The following is a 25,045-nucleotide window of genomic DNA, read 5'->3' on the forward strand; positions in this document are numbered from 1 at the left end:
GGATTAGCTCCGAAACTGATGATTTCTACCACCAGCAGCCCTGATGCCAGGCAATGAGACATAAAGCGAATGGGAAAAGAGAAAAGTTAAAAAAAGGCTAGAAATCAAAGCACTCAGAGGAAATAAAACCACTCAACTGTTTGAGTAAATGCAGCACAGGATGAACTCGTAATGGCAAAAAACACAGCAGCAGACCTTAACAAAAGACACCAAGAATGAGAAAAAAAGACAGAAAAGTGAGAGGAAAAGGATTCTTTAGACCTCTTGACAAACATGTCAATCATTTTGCACTTGCTGATTGACAGATATACACTCTGGCTCTTGTTCTGTAGAAGAGAAATCTAATTGTTTCTGGGGCCAGTCTTGCTACAGTCGACACCATAACCCCCACACCCAACCCCCCCAATCTTCACCACCACTGAGAGAAAGAATGGGAGCAACGGAGGTCTTTTATTAGATATGATGGCACATTTCACAGCTCCCTGACTTACAGAAACCCAATCCTGCGATTAGTCAGCGCTTTGACGTTATCTTAAGTTCCTTGTCAGAATTAATTTAGTGTGGGTGGGCTGCTGTGGGGCTGTCTGCCTGTCGCACTCTGCTCCCCTCTGCTTGCCTACAAGAGGTGGGGGTGGGGGGTTGTAGGCAAAGGAGGCATAAAGATCCCTTTCAAAAACGCCCAAGCTCTAGTCACTGCCAAAGCAGCTGCTTAAGAACTAAATATCTCCTTCATCAAAGGGGCCCATTCTGCTTGGGGAGGAGAAATGAATGGGTTTGAATGAACAGGCTGTAAACAAATCCTATGCTGGACAGGCCTGTCGCCCACTTAGTGCCCTCAACCCTCAGCCCCAAGTCACCCCAGACCCAGACACTGATACCAGAGAACCCATACAGCTATTAACTGACAAATCTGTCACACACTGCTAAACTCAAAATCAACCCCACACTGTGTGGACTGCAGATCCGTATATTTCTTCAATAAAAAAAATAATAATGGACAGCAGATTTGACATACTTCTCCTTTGCCGAATCCTGATTACAAAATCTCGCAATGAAACTTAAAAGTATTCGTTAGGTATCTTGATCAAAATTGACAGACAAGTAATCAGAGCCATTTAGTTTGAACGTGTGAATACAGAGGCATGTCTGTAATCTTTTGGCTTATGCTGACACTTCATTAGAGGTCTTTTCCTGAAGACCTACAACTCCCCACCCAACCTTGCTCCACACCACTGTCCCATCTGATGAAAACTAATGGATTACAGCATTTCAATTATCGGGGTGCCAGCTCTGTTGTCAGCCTATCTTAATCTCCTTCAATTAGGGAGCAGCTCTTGGGCAAATCTGAGATATCTGAGAAGCAACCGAGTCAGTTTGAACCCAAAATCAGGTTGAAATCCTTCACAGGTGTAGGCAGCTCTGTCTCCTCTATCTCCCGTCTTCTCTTTCCTCTCCTCTACTTCCGTAATTTGTATCAGACACTGATAAGTCAATTAGGCGGTAGGTGAGTGAGCTGTGAACTTGAGTATATGAGGGTGTTGATGTCTGTAGGCCACCCTAGTTGAGGAAAAAAAGAGATCTGCAAGGTCTAGTTTTTCAAGACATTTCCTCGTAGTGAAAGGGGTATCTTGAAGAGACCCGGGAGGAAATTAGCTGCAACCTGACAGAGATACTGGCCAGTGGTCCCCCACAGTGAGTGGAGGATTGCCTTATTTTTAGCCCTATTCTCCATTATCTAGATGCTTTGTTCTCATAATGGTTATCCCTTTCCATCTGCAGAACACAAAATAACCCTTTAATGCTTAGAAAGCAGAAAAATGGCCCGGCCTTCTATAATAAGCCTTGAATTACCTACCCAAGGGTTTTCGTTTCAAGATGTGGAATCCTCAATTATTATGTTCCCATTTAGACGAAAGGAGGAAAGAAAAAGGGAGATTGTGGGGGGAAAGGGAGCCAGAGAAGTGGGGGATAAGACCCAGACACTAATGGTGCCAGAGTGAGGCTTTGTTCACTTACTACATTTAGCCCACCCTTCATCATGTGCCCTGAGCCTTAAAACACCACAAACGATAAAAGACCAAAAATATAGATTTCTATTTTTCTTTTATCCTTTTTTCCTCCTTTTTATCAGTCTTTTTCTGAATTACCCATCCTGTCGCTGACAGAAATCCCTCATTCAGTCCTGAGTTACAGTGCACAGGAGAACATCAAATGAATGCAGACATTTTTAACTGGGCAGGCATATGTAAGATGTCTTCTTTTGAAAAATTAACCGCATTGTATGGCATATATTGCACTGAACTGATCAGGGTGTATTGCATCTGGGGTCATACCCAGCTCACAAGGTTATTTTGGGTATATTGAAGGCTGTAACAATCATGGTCAATTCACTACTTGTAAATCGAGACTGCACCCCAATGCTGAGGTTAACAGTTGTTGGAAGTAATGACCAATTTTAGTCTTCCTCACATAGTTGTCATTACCAGAGCAGAAAAAGTGTTCCAGCAAACATTTTATCACATGTGACTCTTCAATGTACAATCAACTATTCAGCTACAAAAAACACATTTACAGTTTTAATTTCAGGGCCATTATAATTAGACTTTAGATTTAATTACTAGATTTTAGACACAAGACAGCATCAGCCAATGATGATCATTCCCATTCCTCCACAGCAGTGCCACAGGGGCACTTTACTCTTTATAGTGGATAATTACAGATGAAAATATCCTGTTTCAAATCTGGTAAGGAGTATATGGCTAAAAATGAATTTTATTTTCTGCAGACATTTATCAAGGTTCCCCTTGATCAGCTCCAGAGACAGAAATCTAGATTCTGTTCAAAATGAATTTGGGAAATTAGATAAATTAGATTATTCCTCACAACAATAGAACAGAATACTGAGTCTCCTTACTGTAAATTAGCTGACTGATCCAGCCAGCGGAATGGAATAATGTCTTTCAAGTAAATAAATACAGACAATGTTAATTTTACAATCACAAGAAAAGATAACGAAAATGTGTGATGCCAAATTTCTCTACGATATATTAGTAAACTGAAACTTGTGTGAAAGTCCACTACACAGACCATTGCTTGTAATTGAATTTCAATTCGGCTTTAATAATAGATTGAATGTAATAAAGAAAATATTACTCATGATGAGCCAAATAGAGAAAATCTTCAACTATATGGCTTATACGGCTTATATGGCTATATGACTATATTGTAATTTTTTTATCATGAAAGAGGTATAACTCACATAGTCATATTTATTATGTGAAATAACTTTAGATAACTGAAAATAGTGTATCATACTTTGTACCATTATTTTTGACAATGTTTTAAACTTCTTTAAAACAGTACAACCAAGCTTGTCTCATCCTTAATTGGTTGAGATGTCGCCCTCTGGTACACAGTTCTTCTTGCATGTTATTTTACTATTCAACTTCAAATCATAGCTTATAAAATGAATTTATCACTCGTTAAGAACAGAATACAATACATAGTAAGGGAGGGATGATCAATACATCATCAAGACAGTCCTTTGGCTACTTACCTGTTGGCATTGATTTTGAGTTTTTCCTCTGTGTCTTTCAGAAAGTCTTCCAAGTCCAGCTCACTGGAGATCCCTGGAACCAACAACTCAACCAACACATTTTCTTCGGGAAAATCCCCTTGCCAATCCATACTGCTTTGTTGAGAGGCCGAACTAAATTTAAATGAGAGAGAGCGACAGGTAGGGTTGAATGAGAGAGAGAGAGATAGAGAGGCAAAGATTACTGAATCAAATGAAGAAATCATAAAATGAAAAAAATGGCAATGGGTTCATCATTAAATCAAAATTGAAGAAATCTAGACTGTCATGTAATCGCAACATACAATCGTGAAACACACAAACACACGTGCGCGCACACACACACACACACACACACACACACACACACACTTACTCAAATTACTTGGTTTCAAGTAATATGAAACTTTCTGAAAAAGAAATATTATAATTGGTTTCACAGTCAATTACATCTGAAATAGAAGGCAGCTACCAATCAACAATATTGATAAAATGCACTACTTCAGGCTCATAACCATGCTCATTTGCTAATATAACAAATACTTGATAGAATAGAAAATAAATACACCAAACATACAAAAAGATGACATGCCATTCAGTTACGTGTTGAAATAAACAATTCAAATCCTTAAATGTGTGCTGGTACTGAGAGCAACCTTTCAACTCTGCGGCCCCAACCATTCGTGCAAACAGCAAATCATACCAATGCAGCAATGCTGGGTCTCATATCAACATTGTCATCAACACTAGTCAAGTGGAAGGTAATGGAGAGTGTCTGTGTCAATTTGCCTCTCTCACATTCCGCCTTTCACCCTTCCTCATCATCTGCTATGATTTTAATAATCCCTGTCAAACTCCAAACACCTCCCTGCACTCTGCTCTGCTGCTTCGCTACAGCATACAGTCTATGCCACTCTCCCTGACAGGGCAGACAGGAAGCTCAACATTCATTTAGCCAACACAAAGGGAGGCCTGTCCAGCTGGACAAATATTATTTTCCTCTGCTGACAGCCTCACCAGTTAAGCTTGTCCTTTATTATTTCTCTCTCTCTTCTCTCTGTTTCCCCTCATAATCACACTCCCTTTGCTTCACTGTCTAAAAGGGGGTCTATGAGCAGCCATTGCTAAAAGGCAAGACGATTTTCAATCCATGGATTAGGAAACTCAACATTGTAATTATATGGGATGAGCCAGACACGGTGTGTGTGTTGGTGTGAGAGAGAAAGAGAAAGACAGGAAGAGAGAGAGTGAGAGAAAGAGAGAGGGAGAGATCAAAAACACAAGGGAGTTGTACAGGAGCTGTGTGTGTTTATCAGGTGTTTCCCTTATGGTTTTCAAACATATCAGCTGTTGAGGAATGCGTATACTGTATTTAAGTCTACATATGCCAAAATTGTCCAAGCTACACACAGAGCTTTATTAGTACAGTGGTACTTGAAATCATGTTGCAGTGTCATTAGCTCTTTCCAGATGTGGCCTGTGTGTTGCAGAGTCTTACAACAGGGAGAACTGGGCCATTTGCTAAGATGCTGGCTGCCAAAGACATCAACTCCACAGTTATTACAACACAGGGATCATAGATTCACATGCACATGACACAAACACATCACTGTCCTATCTCCCTCACTCTGGGTGTTCTCTGGGTAGTCTAACACACAGTAACATTTACAGTAATGAGTTTGTACTGAAATATTTAGCAGCGCATCCCCCCGGGCCACCGTTTTCAAGCTACTAAGAGCATGTCAAGCTAAAGTCAACATTATTTCAAAGATGGTACCCATCAGCACACTGCAAAGGAGACACAATAGATTAAACAGGTGTGTATTATGAGCTCGCAATACTAAGAACGTCTTCATTCTTGCCCAGAGGGGAGCTTGGCTTGACTGTCGTTGTTTAATTCGCATAGTCCTGCGACACTGCTTAGCTTTTGCACTTTAAGTTCTGTCTCCTTAGTAGTGGGGTTGGAACGTGTCTAGCCTTGTTTGCTGTGATACAGTAGATTTTTATTCAGTTCTGCAGGCATATAGTGGAAAAATTGATCTTTTTTTTCCTTTAGGGAATTATGTGGACATAATACTTCTTAAAATATGTTATGTATGATGTTCTTGAAATTGCAGTGCAGAAAAATCACATACCTCTGTGTTTAGCCTACACAGAGGTGATAAATACATGACCTAATTCCGATATAACATGATGCTGACATTTTGCAGAATAATCATCATCATTCAATGATATTAAAGTGCCTTGAGTAATGAGTCAATAACAACCTTTGAAAAGAGGACAACACTTACAATGGTGAAGTTCACATTATGTGGTTTGTCTTACTCCTGACATACCATAGGATGTTTATAAAATATATACTACTAAGTGTGTGGTGACATTTTCAGTATATGAAAATTTAAAAAATGTATCTGCAGACAAGATATATATGGTTAAATTAATTATACCTGTACTGACACTGCTAATGATTTTTTAAATGCGCCTTTACAATATATATAAAAATTAATACTGATTTCGTTTAACAGTTTGTTTATTGTCTGTATTTTAAATCACATAATCCAAAGACATCTCAGTCTGTCACTAATTATCAAAACACATTATGAATAATCATTCATTTTGAATGTATTGCATAACGTGTCAATTCATTAGGGAGGGTAAATATTTTGAGATCCCCCCATTACTTTAATTTGTATTTTTACAAGGACTGCCAGCCATTGCGCTTGATCACTTTGAGATTGCCTTTAACAATATAGATTCTTACCTTTCATAACAACCCTCTTTAATCTTCTCTCGATGAAATCTTAATCCTTTAGAGATCCAAAATGAACATCGTAAACTATCGCCAACTCTAACATTGATGCTAAGAAATAAACATGTGTCAATATCAACGCAGCAAATAAGTCACAGGGTATTTAACTGTAATACTAATGAATCAATGAGGTAAACACCAATGTGGGTTCATAAGCATTATATCTTTGGAGACGTTATGTTAAAAAGGCCAGACGACAGGAAATACTGTCGCTAATCAATAGATACTGTAAGGTTTACGATTATTTTCTTGTTTTTTTTTTCTAAGAGCAAGCGTCCGTGACAACAACCTGGAAGTAACTCGGTGAAAACTTCCGCTTACAAGGAACGCTCCACTCCAAAATGAAATGGGGGCTTAGTGTTCTAAAGCGACAATGAAAACAGCTATTTCCAGCTATTCAAACAACATTTAGTACAATAATTTACTTAAAATTTAATATAATTTTAATTTATAACGAAATATACTTGAATTAATATTTATTTTCCAAAAATTAACATATTACTGTTTTAAAAACACCCCCCTCTATCTAAATTCCCTGTGCCGCGGAGCCGTCAACACATGGTAGTTATGGGCGTTGAGCTCGTACAAACGTCTCAACGTATGTCAAATGTTTGTCAAATGTTTTGTGCAACGACGTCGAGGTTACACTTTGAGAAGTTAATCACATCGTAGAACAATTGTACCGAACACACGGAAGTTTTTGTTACCGTGTTGGATAAAGGGTTGTTTCGAGTTTTGGCGCGTCAGCTCGTAACTACAGACACAAACATCAGTGGCATGAACAAGGTATCTTCTTGACCGGTTGTAACAACATTGAGAAACAGACTTCTAGAAAAACATTTACGGTAGCCGATTTAGTCAGCTGTGTGCAAGACTACAACTATATTGTTCGCGATTTTAAATACATAATCCAGAAAAGGTCAGTGTTGTCTGACCAGTCCCTGTCAATATCAATATTAAAGTAAAATACCTGCTTCCCTGTTTTTGTCTATTGCGTTAAATTTTTGTTGGTTTTCATCATTCTATAAAACCAAAACTTCTTCTTGATTAAATGCATTGAATTATATACAGCTTGCCTTCGGTGACTTGTATTTCCCTCTTTAGGATGGAGAGTTCCAGACATGTTTTCCAGATCTCTGGGATCAAGATCCGAGATACTAAGAGACTTCTGATCCAGGGAATTCATGTTTTGGGCGGAACATATATCGGGGGCTCTGTAAGTGCATATGAATATCTTTAAAAGCGCTTCAGGAGAAAGTGTAAGTTAATATTAGCTAAATCACAAAGTATTGTTTTAGTCCTTCAAATGAGAGTCCAAGAGTCTGAAGCAGAAATGAGAAAGATCCTCAAGTCAAGATAGTGAGCTGTGTTTTAGCTTATGGCAGTCATTCAGAAGACAGATATTTGTTTTTATTCCTGTATTAAAATGCTTGATGAAATTGCATGGCAGTTACTTTTCACTTCATCAGAGACCTTGTGATTAATGAATGTGTCTGGAGCTGCCCCAAAACTGTCCTGGGATCTTGCTAACTGCAGGGCATGGACCTGTGAATTTTAATTATTTTTTCGATGCATCAAATTGAATACTTTTTATCATGCTGTTGCTGATGCTTGCACCTTTACTACCATCCATCCATCCATCCATCTTCTTCTGCTTATCCTGCACTCAGGGTCGCGGGGGATGCTGGAGCCTTATCCCAGCTGTCATGTAGCGAGGCGGGGCACACTCTGGACTGATCACCAGTCAATCACAGGGCCACATATATAGACAAACTACCATTCACTCCCTCAATCATTCGAGGCAATTTTACCATTTTTTTTCCAATTAACCCGCATCTTTTTTGACTGTGGGAGGAAACTGGAGGACCCAAAAGAAACCCACGCAGACACGGGGAGAACATGCAAACTCCACACTCAAAGGTCCCCTGGTCGGAATCCAACCAGGGCCAAAGCACTAACCACTGCACCACGGTTCCGCCCCTACCTTTACTACCAAGTTTTATAAAAATCAAGCCACCTCAAAGCAGGAAGGTCCCCAATTTGATCCTGAATGGGGCCCTTTGGTCTCAAGTTTACATTCTCTCCTTGTGTCTGTTTGGGATTTCGCTGGGCCTCACAGTTTCCTCCCACGGTCCAGAAACATGCTGAAGGTTAATGGGAGACCCTTAATTGTCCAGGCTAGTGAATGGTCGTTATCTCTAAACGTGACCCTGTGAACAACTAGTGGCTGTTCCAGGGTGAACTCCGCTTCTTGCCCAATTACATCTAGGATAAGTGACATGGACAATGAATGAAAGCTGGTAGAATTTACATAATGCTACTATCAAGTAAAAAAACAGTCAGACTAAGAAACCAGTTCAGCTACATTCTTTCGGCAGGACTACCTCCTATTCAGGATTTGTAGGCTGCAAATTTGTATGCAAACCAGCTTTTTTCAAAGTCACGTCTTAGTTTGACCTTCTGCAAATTCATATACTGGTGAAATTGTTATATTCCAGATCTACCAGGATGCCAGCACCCACCTCATTGTTCCTCAGGTTTTGTCCAGCGAGAAGTTTTTAGCATCCTGTGCTGCAGGTTTGTTATACTATAATTATCATAAATGTTCAAACATGACTCATCCAATATCATGATAGAATAATCACCTTTTTAATCAGTTAAATATGAAACAGTTAAATGCGGCTTTTTTTGATTATGCAATTAGCCATGAATCTTATGCACCCCTGGCAACAATGTTTTTGATACAACAGTGTTTTTGACACACACACACACACACACACACACACACACACACACACACACACACACACACACACACACACACACACACACACACATATATATAAAGGATGCTATGATGTGATTTGTGGACTGCAATGTCATAAAGCTGACATGTTCCATAATGGACATTTTGATGAGGCTATTGTGTTGGTGGGCTCAAGTTGCTTGGGACAGACCACTCAACTGTAAAGCATTATAAAATACACATCGATAAGTAGAACTCGTGTTCATTCATTTTATTCTTTAAAGAGTTTTACCTTGAGCCACATGTTTCACATGGTGTCAAATAGAGCCCAAGATAATTGTGGGTTCAGTCATGTTGTTGGAATTATTAACATCAATTGATTTTGAGTATTATCATCTATTTGAGCCCCTTTGTGAAAACCCTTGTTCCATTTGGATTACACACATGACTAAACTTCTTCCAACTAGTCTGTCACTGTCTTATTAATTCCAAGTGGTTGCAAATGGCCACAGTCTTTGAGGAATTTGAAAATAGTAGAGTAGTTCTTCGTTTTTCTGAGCTTTACTTATTGCAGCTTATCAGTTCAACAATTGATAGAACTCCACTATGGTTATTTTTAGATGGATGACTTTATTTACTGTTGTAACTGCTTCTCTTTCACCAGGAAAATGGGTTGTGACCCCCGACTTTGTTTTAGACAGTGTTAAAAATGGTTCCTGGCTCCCAGAGGGACCCTATGAAGTAGCCATTTCCACAGGTGCTACGTCTTCCCTCTATCCTGTTAGACAGTGGCGGGAGAAGGTGGGCAGTGGAAGAATAAAAGGGGCCTTCCAGGGTTGGAGGGTTCTTCTGATGGTCCAAGAACCCACGCGTAAAGCCATGTTCAAACGGTGAAGTAACAAGCAGCAAAGATGCTACTTCAAAAATTAAAATGAATTCATGTAGTTTCATAAGTGCTCTTGCAGATAGCATAAATTGAAAACATGACCATTTTAATATATTAATATTGCAACAACTTCTTCTAGGCTCCTAAAAGCAGGGAAGGCCAAAGTTTACAATTGTCCTCCCCCGTCTCATGCTTCCATCACTCATGTCATGGCTAAACCGATCACTCAGGATGCAAACGCTCACAATGCTCCTTGCTACCCTGTCAGCTACATCGTCCAGTACCTTTTTGGGGTAAGTTTAGTAAACCAAAGTAGAAGAGATGATTAAAAACCATAATGGCCTACTTCTAGGAGGCGGGAGTCACCATAACATTCCTCAAGTTTTTCTCATTTTGTTTTTTATTATTCAAATTAATATTTGCTTTCTGAAATCCTAAAACTATGTCCAGAGCATTTAGAGTAACTTATTAGTACCTCAAATGACAGTGGGATCCAGAGTCTCTGGTATCTTAATCATGGAGTGCAAGAAATGTTTGGAAACCTCAGGTTTATTTTAACATTTAGCTTGTTCAACACAATTTTTATGAGGTTTCAAAAATGCATTTTTTTTGGACCTTTGTGTTTTCCTTTATAAACTCTTTTTTTCTTGGCAGAGCAATTATGTAGATAAGCATTTCAACAAGGATGACAATGAATCTGAAGGGGCCATTTCTGTGGACCATGACTTCTTCAAGCTACAATCAGACCTCAGAGACTATGCCACACATATGGAGGTATTTTTTTAATCAATGCACTACTTTAACATAATTAAACAAAGTGTTTAAATTATTGGTGAATGAAATGTTGGTAAGTCTACATCAATTGGCCTAAATCTGTTACATTTCACATAGTTGATATTATTTCTGTTTTTGTTTTTTGCCTTAGGGCCGACCAAGACTCTGCTTTCTTGAATTTCTGGGTTTCCACGACCCATACCGTCCACAGTCACAGGTAGACATGAATATGTACCCACATCCAAGTCCTTGATCACTTCTATGTAGCTCTAAAATATCCATATGTTTCATAAAGAAGATCAGGTCATTCAATTTCCTTTATGTCATTCATTTCAATGGAAAGTGGCATCCAGTGCAACGATGTATCATACGCAGGTCACTGATTTAACCAGCACTGTCAGCTGATCTGAGAGCTTTGATTGGCATGCTTATTAACATTACCCTCGGCTGTCCTAGCCATACCTTACCCAAGTGAATCTCCATCAGATTGCTATTATTAGTGCCCATGTATTTCCATTCTTTACTCTTTGAGTCTTCATGTTGTTTGCCAATAACTGACAGTCGGGATTGACCCCTTGTACTTTTGATACTTATTCAGTTCCAGTTTCCATTAGCCCTCTGCCCTTGTCTTTTTCACTATTTCTGCTGTCCTTTTCTTTGAGTGCAAAGTTTCTTCCTTTTTCTTGCACATACCCCTCATGCTTTATCATTGTTGTACTTTACATTTAGGCAGCAGAAACAGACTTCGGTAATGTTGGCACGATGATAGAGTGCGGTCTCTTCATAGAAGCCTTAGACTCAATCAGAAGTGCAGTGTTCCCAGGCCAACTGCCCCCGGCACCATACCTGGTCTCACTCTTAGACTATGCACAGCAGGTAGGACCAGAAATATCACACTGCGTAAAGCCTGTTGTACAAGCCTCAATGAGATGCTTTACATATTTCTTTCTATGCAATATTTTTTAGAACTTAATATCTGACATTGTAAGAATCCACCCTTGATCAAACATGCATTGACACTGGACATGCAGTGTTTTTCAATCCACCTGTATTGGTTCATTTTGTCACAGGGTAAAGCCACAACTGTTTTCCTGAGAAATTTCCAGGAGGTCATGTATAACCTGCTTCTTACCAATCCTCCATGGATGGCTCCACACGCAGTGAAAAAATATTTTACCCAGGTGTTACAGTGTCCACAGTGTAAGACAGGCCTGTGGCCTTTTCTAAAGACAGCAATCAGGTAAACTTCTCTTGGAATTCATTTCATCAAATAGTTGAACACGCTATCGAATTTCCGTCCAGAGAATGCTAGTGGGGTGTGTGTTTCTATTTCTCTGCAACAAATGCACACACACACGCACACACATACGTGAAGTTGAGCAACTGTTTTTCTTGTCCTAGAACTGAGAAGATGGCAAGTACATTAAATTCCCAAAACATTTTTTTTTCTCATGTGGTCTGTTTTCTTTTTGCTTATTTACAATTGAGCACTTTTAAGGGAATTGAGAAAAGTAGAAGAATGTGTTTTTGTTCCAAACCAGCTACTGCCTGTCCGAGGAGATTTCTTGCCACCAGCTCCCCGGACGTGGTCTGCCAACGCTCTTACATTTTTACAGTGACATCCTGGCTTTTTTTTTGAAACTCTTCCAAGGGGAGCTCCACTCTATCTCTACAGGGTAACAACTTAAGGACTTACTTGTTGGGTCTTTACTAAGAAATCTTGATAATGGTATTTTACTTCCTTTATCAATGCTACAAGTAAACACTTCAAAGTAGTTTAACAGGTTTGATAAAGTAGTTGGTTGTCTTGACAGTAACTCTTAATTAATACCGGATAATTTGCTTATATTTATGACTGTTGAATATAGTATTGCCTCTGAAACATTAAAACCATGTGTAATACTTTTATTACTTACTCTACATTGATCATTTATTTTTTATTCATCAACCTCAGGGATCTCTTCGAACTTCAGGGAAAAGGAGCCTCTCAAATGTCAGCATCAGGATTTTTGCTTTACCTAACTTTCTGGACTATGTGGGAACGGTCCACTCTATTATCAGTTGCGGTGAAACAGCTTGTACAGCTTGCAATGCAAGCTGCCAAAGAGGTAAATATTTTGGAATATATCATTCTGACTGTGTACTGGTTTTGACATTGTATTTTCAATGTAATCAAGTCATTTCAGGTTAGTGACAGTCCCCCAACCAGAATTGTTTTTTGCATTAGTTTTGAATGAGATACTATTGTTATTTGTCTCCCCATTACACAATAATATGCTCCTTATCTTCACTGAAGGCCTACACTGATGGGGATGAAAAGGAGAAGATGGATTTGGCGGACACACTTCTTGACCTTCTTTCTGTGTTGGTTGAGTTTTGGTGTCAGCAAAACATCAAGCTGAACAAGAACCTTGTAGATATGGGCCTGAAAAACCTTGCAGAGCATTTTGCCAACATCTGTCAGGGTATGAGCAGATAGAGAAATAACCAATTTATAGACACTGTACTGTGTCTTCCTCAAAACATTAACACAGAAATAACTCAAAATCAAATTATAGATATCATGATGGAAATTACTTGAGAATAGTCTGTCTTCTGTCCTGCAGATGTGTCTTCCGTGGTGCTGGCAGACCTGGTTGCCCGAATTCCCTCAACCAGGCTTAAGTTGGCAATGGCTGATGCCATTTTCAGGAATCTGTGCTATGCAAATGGATTCACAGTTGGAGATGACCCTCTGTCTATTAAGAAAGTAGTGAGTGATTGTCATTTTATTTTCAACCAAAGTTGCTTTTATCAGGCCTGAGTATTACATATGTGTAACGAAGAAATTTAAATTGTGCTACTCTTATTATTAAGTCATTGATAGTATAAATATTTTTTCATGTTTAATTTATCCACTGGAACATCATTTAGCATCAATATAATTCATGTGAAATAAGAAGTTTGGTCTTTAATTTATATTAAAAATTCAATTTGACATAATTACTCACTTAAACGTTTTTTTTGTTTTGCTTCTGCAAAGTTTATGAGAAGCTAAAGAGGCGGATTTAACTCCATTCAATAATGATTGTGGATTGAATTTTAGTTCTGCACTATAAAGCAAAACAGTGTATGACGGTTTGTGTCTCCATAACAGAAACACAAACTTTGCATTTTCGAGATACTTTTTAACCTTGTGTGTGCATGTATGACTTTTGGCAGGTGCTGTCGTACCTGCCTGCTCTCGGAGTTTTCGCTCAGAGCCCCAGTGGAGCTCACAGCAGGATTCAAAAGACTTTCTACAGCTGCAGCAGCCTGGTCACCAGCTGCAGGTTGGTTACACAGAGTGGTCTAACTAGTTGTCTGGTCTCATATACGTGTATCTCACAATAACGTGAAAGAAAAACTGTAAAGATAGATGCAGTGGTTTAACATAGACAGTGACTAGAACTAACTATAAGTGCATTTTTATCCTCTAGATTTTTCCACATCTGTGCCATATTCAAGACTATGATACATTGATTTGTATAGTTCTTTCCTATTTTATTTTTTCGTTCGTTTCAGGCATCAAAGTAACGTCTTTAGACTTTGATAGAATGGTCAAATTTTGTCTTTCAATATACTCTGTTGGTCAACCCTTATTAGTATTGACTGATTCCATAGAAGAATTGATGGCCATTATATTTTGCCAAGAACTGCACCATCAGTCTGTTCTGTCTACATTTCCATCTACAGTTTTTTCCCATTTAGATGACTTGTGTTACAAAGAGTGTCAAACAAATTGGGTAATAATGAGCAGGACAGAGAGAAATGTGAGTGGGAAAGAACAAAAGAACACCTGGAGTGAGGTGATGTGTGTGATGGGGGGTGGTGGGGTAGGGGGACATGGGGAAAGCCAGGGAGAGGCAAATAGAGGTCAGGTGGAGCATGAGGAGTTGGGATGTGATGGGTCATGTCCAGGTCTGATCTTATCTGTGAATGCAGGCTGACAGGGGGGTTACAAAGGAAGGATCGTTAACAGATAGATAGTCTATGATATCCCATCAGGCCTTTATGTCTTTTATTATTACCACAGGCTCTCAGCCTTCACCCTTTTTTCTACCACACTTAATCTCCCCTTGCATACTAAATCCTTCTTTGCCATCTTGAATGCAATATCACATACAAACACACACACTCTCTTACCCCATATCAGACATCTGCTTCTTCACCAGCAGGTAGCTGGCTGGGAGAAGGGCAGGAGTCACAGGGGAGCAAGTTCATGTAAAGGCTACTTGTTAAAGTACTGGCCTGATTCTCTCTCATTTCCATTTATGCTTACTTTTTACTTTTGTCTCAGACCAGTTTGAAGGTTGTAGTTTATTTGTGTGTAGACAAGAGAGAAACTGAACAAGGAATGCAATGTGTGTGGAAGAGATAAAGAAATGCCCGAGGGCAAGCAGAATCATTTAACCCTAAAAGAAATTGAAGTGACAAAGTCAGAGTTAAATTTAGAACCCACACCACAAGTAAATGTTTATTTGCTCCTTCTTCATGGTTTAATTCATACACTCCTTGTCATCATTGATGGTGACTCTTGAGAGTGAATTTACACATCTTTTTTTTCTAAACATGTATAAATCTCCCACACCCTTCATTCTTTAAGCATTCTAGTGAAAGGCCTTGTTCGTTCAGCCAAGAAACAAAGGGAAACTTTTATCCCCAGCAAAGTTGTTTAATAATTGTAATATATTGTCAAGCGTAGAGAAGAGGTTTAAAACAGTACGAGTGGCACTGCTTTATTGAGGGTCAGGCCTGTTTGCACCTTTTATATTGTTGGTAGAGAAAGTCATGGAAACTCATGGTATAGAGAATGACCTATACAGGTTGGCGAAACGGAGAGATAAAGATGGAAAGGATGTACAACAGGTCCGGGTGATAAAGGATAGAGGGAAATGTATTGACAAATGCTAGAAAAGTGATGGGATGATGGAAAGAGTACTTTGACAAGCTGATGAATGTGGAAAATGAAAGAGAGACAAGGGTAGAATAGGTGACTATTCTAGACAACAAGGTAACACAGATTAGTAAAAGTGAAGTGAGGAAGGCATTGCAGAGGATGAAGAGTGGAAAGGTAGTGGGTCTTGATGATATGTGGAGGTACAGAAGTGTCTAGGAGAGGCAGTGGTAGAGTTTCTGACTAGACAGGACCTTATAGTGTGAGAAGATTCCTGAAAAATGGAAACGAAGTGTGATGGTGCCCATTTTCAAGATTAAGGAGGAAGTGCATAATTTCGGCAACTATAAAGGGATAAAGTTGATGAGCCATACAATGAAGTTATGGGAAAGAGCGGTGGAAACTAGACTGAGAGCAGAAGTCAGCATTTGTGAACAGCAGTATGGCTTCATGCCTAGAGTAATACAGATCCAGTATTTGCTTTGAGAATGCTGATAGAGAAGTACAGAGAAGGCCAGAGGGAGCTGCACTGTATTTCTGTAGACCTAGAAAAAGCATATGACAGGGTGCCAAGATAGGAGCTCCGGTATTGTGTGAGTGGCAGAGATGTATGTTAGACTGGTGTAGGACATGTATGCTCGCTGTGAGAAAGTGGTGCAGTGTGCTGTAAGGGTAACAGAGAAGTTCAAGGTGGAGGTGGGACTCCATCAGGGATCAGTTCTGAGCTCCTCCTTGTTTGCAGTGGTGATGGATAGGCTGACAGATGAGGATAGACAGGAATCTCCATGGACCATGATGTTTGCTGATGATATTGTGATCTGTATGAAGAGCAGAGAACAGGTTGAGGAAAATCTAGAGGTGGAGGTATGCTATGTGTGTGAATGAGAGGAATGGGAGGTGGAATGGTGAGGCTACAGGAAGTGGAGATCAAGAAGTTGGAAGATTTCAGGTACTTGGGGTCAGCAGTCCAGAGTAATGGAGAGTGGAAATGAGGTGAAGAGACGGGTTAAAGCAGGTTGGAATGGGCGGACACAAGTGTCAGGTGTACTATGCGATAGAAGACTATCAGCCAGAATGAAAGGAAAGGTGTACAAGACGATGCTGAAACAGTTCCAATGACGAAAAGACAGGATACCGAGCTAGAGGTTGCAGAGATGAAGATGCTAAGATTCTCTTTGGTGGTGACCAGGATGGATAGGATCAGGAATGAGTCTATCAGAGGCACATGTTAGACGTTTTGGAGAGAGGGCAGAGAAGGCAGAGAAGCCAGACTGAGATGGTTCAGTCATGTATAGAGGAGGGATAGTGAATATATTGGTAGACGGATACTAGAATTGTAGCTGCCAGGTAGGAGGTCTCAAGGATGACCAAGAAGAAGATTTATGGACATAGTGAGAGAGTATATGAAGGTAGTTGGTGTGAGAGAGGAGGATGCAGAGAGCAGGGTTAGATGGAGAAGGTTGATTCGCTGTGGCGACCCCTGAAGGGAAAAGCCGAAAGGAGAAGACAAAGAAGAAGGTAGAGAAACTCATGGTGTTGCATTTATCAATAGAATTCAAGATGACTCAGTCGACCCCCTTTTTGTTGTTGTTGTTTTTAACTTATACGTATTATATGAGAGATGGCAGGTCTGCCTCCTGTGATGGCTGATAGCCTGGTGATGTAAGACACATTTAATCAGTACTGAGCTGACAGACTAACTGTTGGTTGTGCTTAACTGTTAAGCTGCCCAATGGACTTGCTGTCTAACTGTGGCAGAGACTACTGTTAACAGAGGGGAAGCTGTAATTAAATGTATGTATCCTCCTGCTGGCTTTACCACTCTCAATGGAGGGATGTTATCTAATCAGCATATTTGACTATGCCCCTACTTTACATACTTTTTTTTACTCAGACCTTGAGGCTTAACCAAATCTTTTGAAAAGCCCCTGATTTTAAGTTTATCCACTTAATTTGTAGTTTTTATTGTTTGGGCTTTTCATTTACATTTTAACCAAGAAAAAAGTAATAGTCCCTGCTTATGACGGCACTGGTCTTCCATTTTCTATCACACTCTTGTTTTTTTTCTCACAAGTTTCCTGAGAGTGGGCCACTAATGGCGCACACTGCCTCAGGCCCAGAACTGATAGCTTGGCAACTGACAGCATGCTGGTCTCCTAAAGTAAACCATGTGAAAAGGCCAGACCCAGGAATGTCCAAGCTGGGACCTGTCAGCTTCCACACTGGCCAGTCTCTGTGGACAGGGGACATGTGGGTGGAGTTATTTGAGATGAGAGTTACTTTGTCATCACAGTAGACACTCCTATGGATAGCCTCTCTTTCTCTCTCCGTCTCTCTGTTTCTGTCTCTCTCTCTCTCTCTCTTTCTCTCTCTCTCTCTCACTTACTCTGACACTCTCTTTCTCTCTCATGCACACCGACAGACAGAGCTTGTCTCATCTCTTCTCCGCCTTGTCCCTGCTAATAACAAGCAACGTGACAGGACGCGTTTCCTCCTCACTGCTGGGAGCTCCTTCCTGGCTTCTGAACAAGCCAATTACCAGCGAACAAGCCGCTTCCCTGTAATACTGATGGCACTCAGCTTCAATGTAACGTGCGTGGATGTGCACAGGAATATGCACACGATACCTGTCAGGCCTCATGCTGGCAGATCTCACATACACACTCCTAGGACTAGTGACAGCCCACAGCTATTAGCACGCCACTACTTTGAAGAGGCTTCACTTTCTTTTACTAGTTATTTTTCCTAATTCACTCGCTCACATTGAATTCTCAGTTTTTGTGTTTGAGGCGTTAAGTGGGAGGAAAATACTTTGCAGACAGAAATGGAGTGTTGGTGTGTGTGCATGTGTGATTCACCATGAGGTTTGGACAAATATTGCCAGATTTCATATATGATTATACAGAGAGATAGAGGTGAATCTGTTAACGGTGTGTCAGACTGCATTGATGCCCCTGCTACCATACATTCTCACTCAATAATACTGAAATGGTTTGGAACTAAAATGTTTTACTTGTTTATCTGAATTCTCATTTTATATAGACATAGCTTTTATATGTCTCATAGGAGATCAGCTTTTGAAGGAAAGGGCTTTGCTGAGACTCAAGACGCCTTTTTGCTTTCCTGAACAATTAATGCAATTTCTGTTACATTTATAATATAGCTGAACAAAAAAAAAATCTACACTGTTCTTCACAAACCTTTTGACTGTCTTTTGTCCCTGTACAGAACCCAGGGTACTTTGCAGAATGAATCAAGCCTGAAGAAAAGCAACATCCCCAGAGGTCTTAACAGAGTTAATGCCGCAGGTATAGCACATGCATGCACACATTCACACTTAAATGTTCCTGTAAATTTATCATGCCTGGACATTTGGTGGATGAGTGCAATGAACTACGTTAACAGTAAAAAGTAACATTATTGCATTGTCATCATTTCCTGTGGAATCAAAAGAACATTATATATGAATTGATTGATTAGGCCAGAACTATGCTTCCATTTAGTCACATCCATTGGAAATTACCCCTCGATATTGGCCTGTCATTCATGTAATGGACATTGTCAGTATCCTATTACTATCTCTGCAGTACACCTGCACTTCCTTGTTGACCATTTTCTTTCATTCATCCACCAAAGTAGGACAAATGTACATTAACTAATAAATACAAGAAATGGATAAAAAGGGTTTCTTATACAACACATACAGCATCTTAGCGTGTAGAGTTGGCCTCAGATCAAAGTTATCGGGATATTAAATGCAGCAATTATGTAGCTTTGCAAATATACAGCTGTTGCTGTGGTAGTACTTCCTGCAGTTAAAGGGATGGCACTCTGTGTGAACTTTCAAAGATGTCAGAACTCATATTTCCCCCCTCCACCTGATCAGGCCTTAGTGTGTGTTTGTGTGAGGGGTGGGGGGTGGCTGAGGCAGTAGACTCTAGGCTGTTGGCATTTGTTGTTTTTCCACTACGTGATCTCTATACTGATGCGGTCGGCATTAATTTTTGATGAACCATCGGCACCGCATCCTCCAGTCTTGCGCTCTCACCCCCACCCCCAACCATCTTGCTTTCTCTCACCGTTTTTTTTCACCCCCACATGTAAACTTCCTTTCTTATATGTTGCACTTTGCCTTTCGCACATCTCCCTCACCTCCTAGAACCTTGTTGTCTTTGTCTAAGTAGCACAGAAGGTTTAAGGGATTTGGGATAATCCACGTTTCACTTTGATATTTCCCTCTCAATGCTAAGCAGAACGATTAGTATGAATGTATGTGCTGATATATATATTATGAATATGCCTTTTATGGAGGGGGACAATGGGCAGCACCGGCACACCCTATATATCAAACATATATTTCTATATGTTTATCTCTCTCTCTAGATATATATTTTTTTAATTTATTTATTGATATATATATGTATATCGATGTGTGTGTGTGTGTGTGTGTGTGTGTGTGTGTGTGTGTAACCGTAACTAAACACTAAATAAAACAGTTGTAATTAAAATGGAAGAGATAGGGAATGTTAAATATTTACTTTTCCATAAACCATTAATATCGGTCTTCAGCCTAATTGATAAAAATTAAGTTTTTATCCACTAGCTGCTGGACCCCTGTGGTGGGGTCAGTTCAGTTCTTCAAACTGATGAAGGAGTCCTATTGGGCCTTTCTGGCCAGTGGGGCTCCGGAGGCAGCTCACAAGTACCGGCAGGCTAAATGGTATGCGGCTTCGGTGGTCGCTGAAGCAAAATCTTGGGCGTGGGAGGAGTTTGGGGAGACCATTGAGGACGACTCCCGGAGGGGCCTCAAGGAGATTCTGGTCCACCATTTGGTGGATGGACCTTCCAAACCCCTCTATCAAGTATCACTGGCAGCAACACTTATGACTGTGAGCAAACCCCAGTGCAGATAGGTTGTTTTACTTTGGGGTTTGAGTCCCATTCCTACATTAAGTTAAATCCAAACCTGAGCAGAGGCTGACACAGTTCAAACACATTGCAGAATTCATTGTACCCAGCAGTACATTCAGCTTATCTCTCTTGTCATCAGATTTCTGGACATTGAAGGCTGCTCTGTCTGTTTTGGAAAACACAAACATTTTTATTACTCTTGGTAACACGAGAGGTAGTCATTTTTAAGACACATGTGAATCCCAAATGCCTGCAATCCCTGTCAGAGCACACTTCCCAAAAACATTCCTTAAAAATAGCATTGTTTCAGGTTTCCCCAGTTCTTTGTCCAAACACTGGCAGTCCAGACAACACTGCAGGAGTGTAGAGAGCAGACTGATGGGAAATTAAGAGCATCAAATATATTTTACATGTAACTTTTCTATTAAAGTGTGAAAGAGGGAATTTGAAGAAAAGGACAGGCAGATTTATCCATTCTGAGCTTGTAAATGCTGAGCATGCAATTACGCCTTTAATATAGCCGTTGTGTCCAAATTGGAGCCATTAACTTGATTTAACAGTCCATGGATTGGCCTTGGCATTTGCAAGAATGTGTACACAAGGCGTGTAGTGGAATGGGTGTTTAATCACAGCATTTTAGAGCCTTGTAATAGGAGCAAAAACCATGTAGAACACTAACATGCCACAAAGTACACCTAACTCGTTAAAGCCTGCTTTTTTTCACTGATGTTCACTTTGCTGATTGGTTTTGAGTTTTGCATTAAAAATACTGGTTTCATTTCCTTGATTGACCTCATTGGGGTTACTGATTCTGTGCACCATTTGGATACACTGCCTTGCACTGCTCTTGTTAAGGTGTAATATGTCATTTGTCTTACCAATACTACCTCTGAAAGAAGTGTTACTTAGTCACCATAGTTCAAAGGATATATGGCAAGAATTGTATCACATTTAACTTTACCACACATGCTCTGCAGCTCACTTCAGGTTATCATTCATTCATTATCGACACCACTTATTCTACACATGGGGTTGCGGTGGTGCTGCAGTCATACTTCATGTTTTGAGTCATTGGTCTGTAACCAGTGAAGGAGAACCCAGAGGCAGAATATGAAAAATTAACTCACACAAAAAAAGATATTCATGATACTCAAGTGAATCTTTCTTTTTGTTTGTTTGTTTGTAATTTTGTATGTTTGTAATTTGTGTGTTTCAATGGGATTTCATGCAATATAGTACAATCATCTAAACAAAATAAAAATCAATGATCATTGTTTATACATAATTCTATGTTAAATTGTGCTTTGGTGACATATTATAGTCACTGGACCTTCTTCAAAATGGTCAAATTTGTAATTCACATTGTAAAATGAGTAATCAGTTGTACAGCAACATCAATATTTCACATGCATAATAATATATAAGTGAAGTGTTCTTTATTATATATTGTAGCACATGTTTGTTGGTATATTTTTTCTTGAGATGTTTATAACTAGGAAAGAAAAAAAGTTTGCTTTTCAAGCCTTTTGCCTGGATTTGCACTTCCTTTTTTGGAGAAAATACACAATCCTCCTTTTGATAAACAATTCTTTTATTTTCTGTTCTCCTGTTGTTTTTCAACTGATTTACAAATAGTTGATGGCATCAAATATTTTTTTCTGTATTCTCAAAGACTCCTTGAGGAAAGGACTCCTTCAGGATAAAGAAGATCCAGCATTTCCAGTATTTTCCCACTTGCTTTGAAATGCATGTAGTTTCCTCCCTCCCACTCCACCTCCACCTCCATGCCTTTTTGCCCCAGTCTGCTTTGTGTGCACTGGATTGGAGACCCTGTACAGACTTGGTGTCCTGGGGAGCGCTAGTAAAGCATTTATTATGGCTTTGCAGTCATGTATTATGCTGGCAAGCACAGAGCCACTCATGCTTGGCCTTTAACTTCTCTCTGAAGTTCAGCCATACATGAAAAGAGGGAGCTGTTGCCCACTAATGTATTCCTGATTTCATATTGTATCAGAAAAAGTGAGGGATGGGGTAATGATTTGGGGGAAAAATAGGGGGAAGAAAATTTTGTTTAAAAATGTAAATGGAATTCTTGAGGGTTTTTTCATGCCTGTTCACTGGTCGTTTGCTGATTAAATATCACGTGGTGACACTGCTGATGCCCAGTGGAGCTTTTGAACCCTGGATCTGTGAAGAATCCTTTTTGAGGCTTTGTGCGTGGGCTGTCTACCATAACTTCCTCTCAAGTAACAATTTACGGGTAAGCAGACAGGAAGCCAGACTACACTTTCACCACTATATTTCGCTCGCCAACTATGCCGATATAAACTTTGGGCTCTGAATTTGAGTGGAGAATCTCTGTATGAGGAAAAAGACTGAGGAAAATTTGCCCAACTCTCAATCTGATTTTTTTTTTTTTTTTTTTTTTTTTTTTTTCATACCCGTTTGCTCCCTTGAAAGATCTCCCACTTTTTTTTCTCTTCAGCCCTACTCCTTGATTCTCATCCTCATTGGTGGGTTGAACTTTTGTAGGTCAGGCTTTTTTATGCAGTTGGGAACACTTCTGTGGCATTTTATTGGCGTGTTTGCTTTATGGAGGGGGACAATGGGCAGCACCGGCACACCCTAATTTAAGATTCTTCTGTCTTCCCTGTGCTTCTCTCTTTGGGATTTGTGTGTGCGCTTGTGTGTGCGTTTGTTTGTTTGTGGATGTGTATCCATGATTTGTCTATGTGTTTGCACGCGTGCATGCTGTGTGTTGTGTGTCCTGATCGAAGGAGAGACCCTCCTCCACAGAGCTTGCAAGGGAAACCAAGTGGAAACCGTGCTTCAGATCCTGGCACTTCCTGGCACGGACATCAATGTTAAAGGTAAGATTTTCTCACTTTCTCGTTCTCTGTACCCTTTGCTTGTCACTATGTACCTTCACTGTTAACTCAAGGGTTTTGCGAGGTGATTAATGTTGGTGGGGGGAAAAAAAATGACAGCGTGAGTGCGTCATCATTGAGGTTAACCTTTCGATAAAATGTAAAGGGTGTGTCTTAAAGAGCTTTGCAGCTTAGCCGTCTGGGTTCTTTGCCACTTTTCTTAATTTATTAAATTACTTGGTATTTAAGAATGTCTGTCTCGTGTCCCTTTAGGTCAAACATAATGACTATCTGTCTTTTATAGATTTTTCAAATTTATTTTTGAAAGGTTTCTGACATTTTGTAAACACCTTTTATCACAGTTCAAATTGCCGTGCCTCTCACTAGGGGCTAATGTAAGTGCCAATACCGAAAATATGATCAGGCAGATATATTTATGAATCGGTGAAATTATGGTCACTTTTAAAGATACCTACTGAAATGAGGCCTGTTTTGATGTACAAGACAATTTTTTAAAGCAGATGACAATAAATTGACTTTTATTCTCTGGATGTATTTATTTTTAACTATTTTTAGTTTTCCTATTATGCTTTAAAAATTTTCAGAGGCATGCTCAAATTTATTTTCAATGCTAAATGTTTGATGTTTTAGAAGACTTTGATACTTGGAAGCCTGAGTTAGAAGGTTCTTTGTCTCATAGCAGTAGAGATGTATAAAATCAACATTTTATCATGCTATTTTATCATTTAATTACTTTAAACTAAACATAGATTTAGGGTGATTTACATTGTTTTTTTTTTTTGTTTTATCTTATTTGGTGAGCTGTCTGTATTTGCATCTGTTGAAATTTTAGACCATGCAGGCTGGACACCTCTGCATGAAGCATGCAACCATGGCAGTACTGAGTGTGTGGAGGCTTTGCTGCACCACCACCCTGCCCCAATCATTGATTGCTTGGTGGACGGAGTCAGTCCTTTTCACGACGCTCTACTGAATGGTCACATGGATATCGTCAAAATGCTACTGGAGAATACAGGTCAGCATCACCAGTATTATTAAGCTGGAGCATGTTTGGACTTTCCAGGCTAACTCCAATTCAATATCAACACTTTTTCAATCTTACGCAATACTTTTTAAAATTATAATTAGGTGTTCATCACCTATCTAGTTATGACCCTCTTGTTATGCAGAACATGGATATAAAAAGTTCAGCTTGTGTTACACTGGTGTTGCAGTTGAAACACTGAAATCAACACTTAAGATGTGGCTACCGCATCGCTTTTAGAAGCCAAAATGTAAGTTATCTTCCAAAGAACATGACGGGAGTTCCATCAGATTTAGTTCCAGTTTGTCTGCATTTAGAATGACCTTCTTTTAAATCCATTGCATCCTAATTTCTTTTGCATCCTGAACTGATAATTTAGGAAATTTAAAATGCTAGCTTTTTTGGAAATAATATAAGAGCATTCACTAATTCAAAAATCTTTGATAATTTAGGAAATTTAAAATGCTAGCTTTTTTGGAAATAATAAAGAGCATTCACTAATTCAAAAATCTTTTGGG

The 25,045-nt window shown here is 39.5% G+C and overlaps 2 protein-coding genes across 4 annotated transcripts in view; one reads left to right on the plus strand and one right to left on the minus strand.

Moving 5' to 3' along the window:
- The window catches only part of kiaa0825 (KIAA0825 ortholog), a 116,441-nt gene extending 109,813 nt beyond the window's left edge, over positions 1-6,628 (minus strand). For all 3 annotated transcript variants that reach the window (XM_086173878.1, XM_086173879.1, XM_086173877.1), the window contains exons 1-2: positions 6,336-6,628; positions 3,557-3,709 (exon numbers count right to left, since the gene is read on the minus strand). In XM_086173878.1, coding sequence (XP_086030004.1) covers positions 3,557-3,687 — 131 coding nt within the window. In that variant the 5' untranslated portion in view covers positions 3,688-3,709; positions 6,336-6,628. The remainder of the gene's footprint in view (positions 1-3,556; positions 3,710-6,335) is intronic.
- A 340-nt stretch (positions 6,629-6,968) lies between these two features.
- The window catches only part of slf1 (SMC5/6 complex localization factor 1), a 33,610-nt gene continuing 15,533 nt past the window's right edge, over positions 6,969-25,045 (plus strand). Inside the window, exons 1-17 of the mRNA XM_086173469.1 lie at positions 6,969-7,169; positions 7,488-7,599; positions 8,882-8,960; positions 9,794-10,019; positions 10,155-10,308; positions 10,670-10,789; positions 10,941-11,006; positions 11,519-11,665; positions 11,860-12,029; positions 12,331-12,465; positions 12,744-12,897; positions 13,086-13,254; positions 13,396-13,541; positions 13,991-14,100; positions 18,933-19,012; positions 23,393-23,485; positions 24,336-24,518. Coding sequence (XP_086029595.1) covers positions 7,489-7,599; positions 8,882-8,960; positions 9,794-10,019; positions 10,155-10,308; positions 10,670-10,789; positions 10,941-11,006; positions 11,519-11,665; positions 11,860-12,029; positions 12,331-12,465; positions 12,744-12,897; positions 13,086-13,254; positions 13,396-13,541; positions 13,991-14,100; positions 18,933-19,012; positions 23,393-23,485; positions 24,336-24,518 — 2,143 coding nt within the window. The 5' untranslated portion in view covers positions 6,969-7,169; position 7,488. The remainder of the gene's footprint in view (positions 7,170-7,487; positions 7,600-8,881; positions 8,961-9,793; positions 10,020-10,154; positions 10,309-10,669; positions 10,790-10,940; positions 11,007-11,518; positions 11,666-11,859; positions 12,030-12,330; positions 12,466-12,743; positions 12,898-13,085; positions 13,255-13,395; positions 13,542-13,990; positions 14,101-18,932; positions 19,013-23,392; positions 23,486-24,335; positions 24,519-25,045) is intronic.

The sequence above is a fragment of the Fistularia commersonii genome, chromosome 26 (assembly GCF_037954325.1).
Source record: "Fistularia commersonii isolate RoL2024-O1a breed Wild chromosome 26, RoL_Fcom_v1.0, whole genome shotgun sequence".
Taxonomy (NCBI): domain Eukaryota; kingdom Metazoa; phylum Chordata; class Actinopteri; order Syngnathiformes; family Fistulariidae; genus Fistularia; species Fistularia commersonii.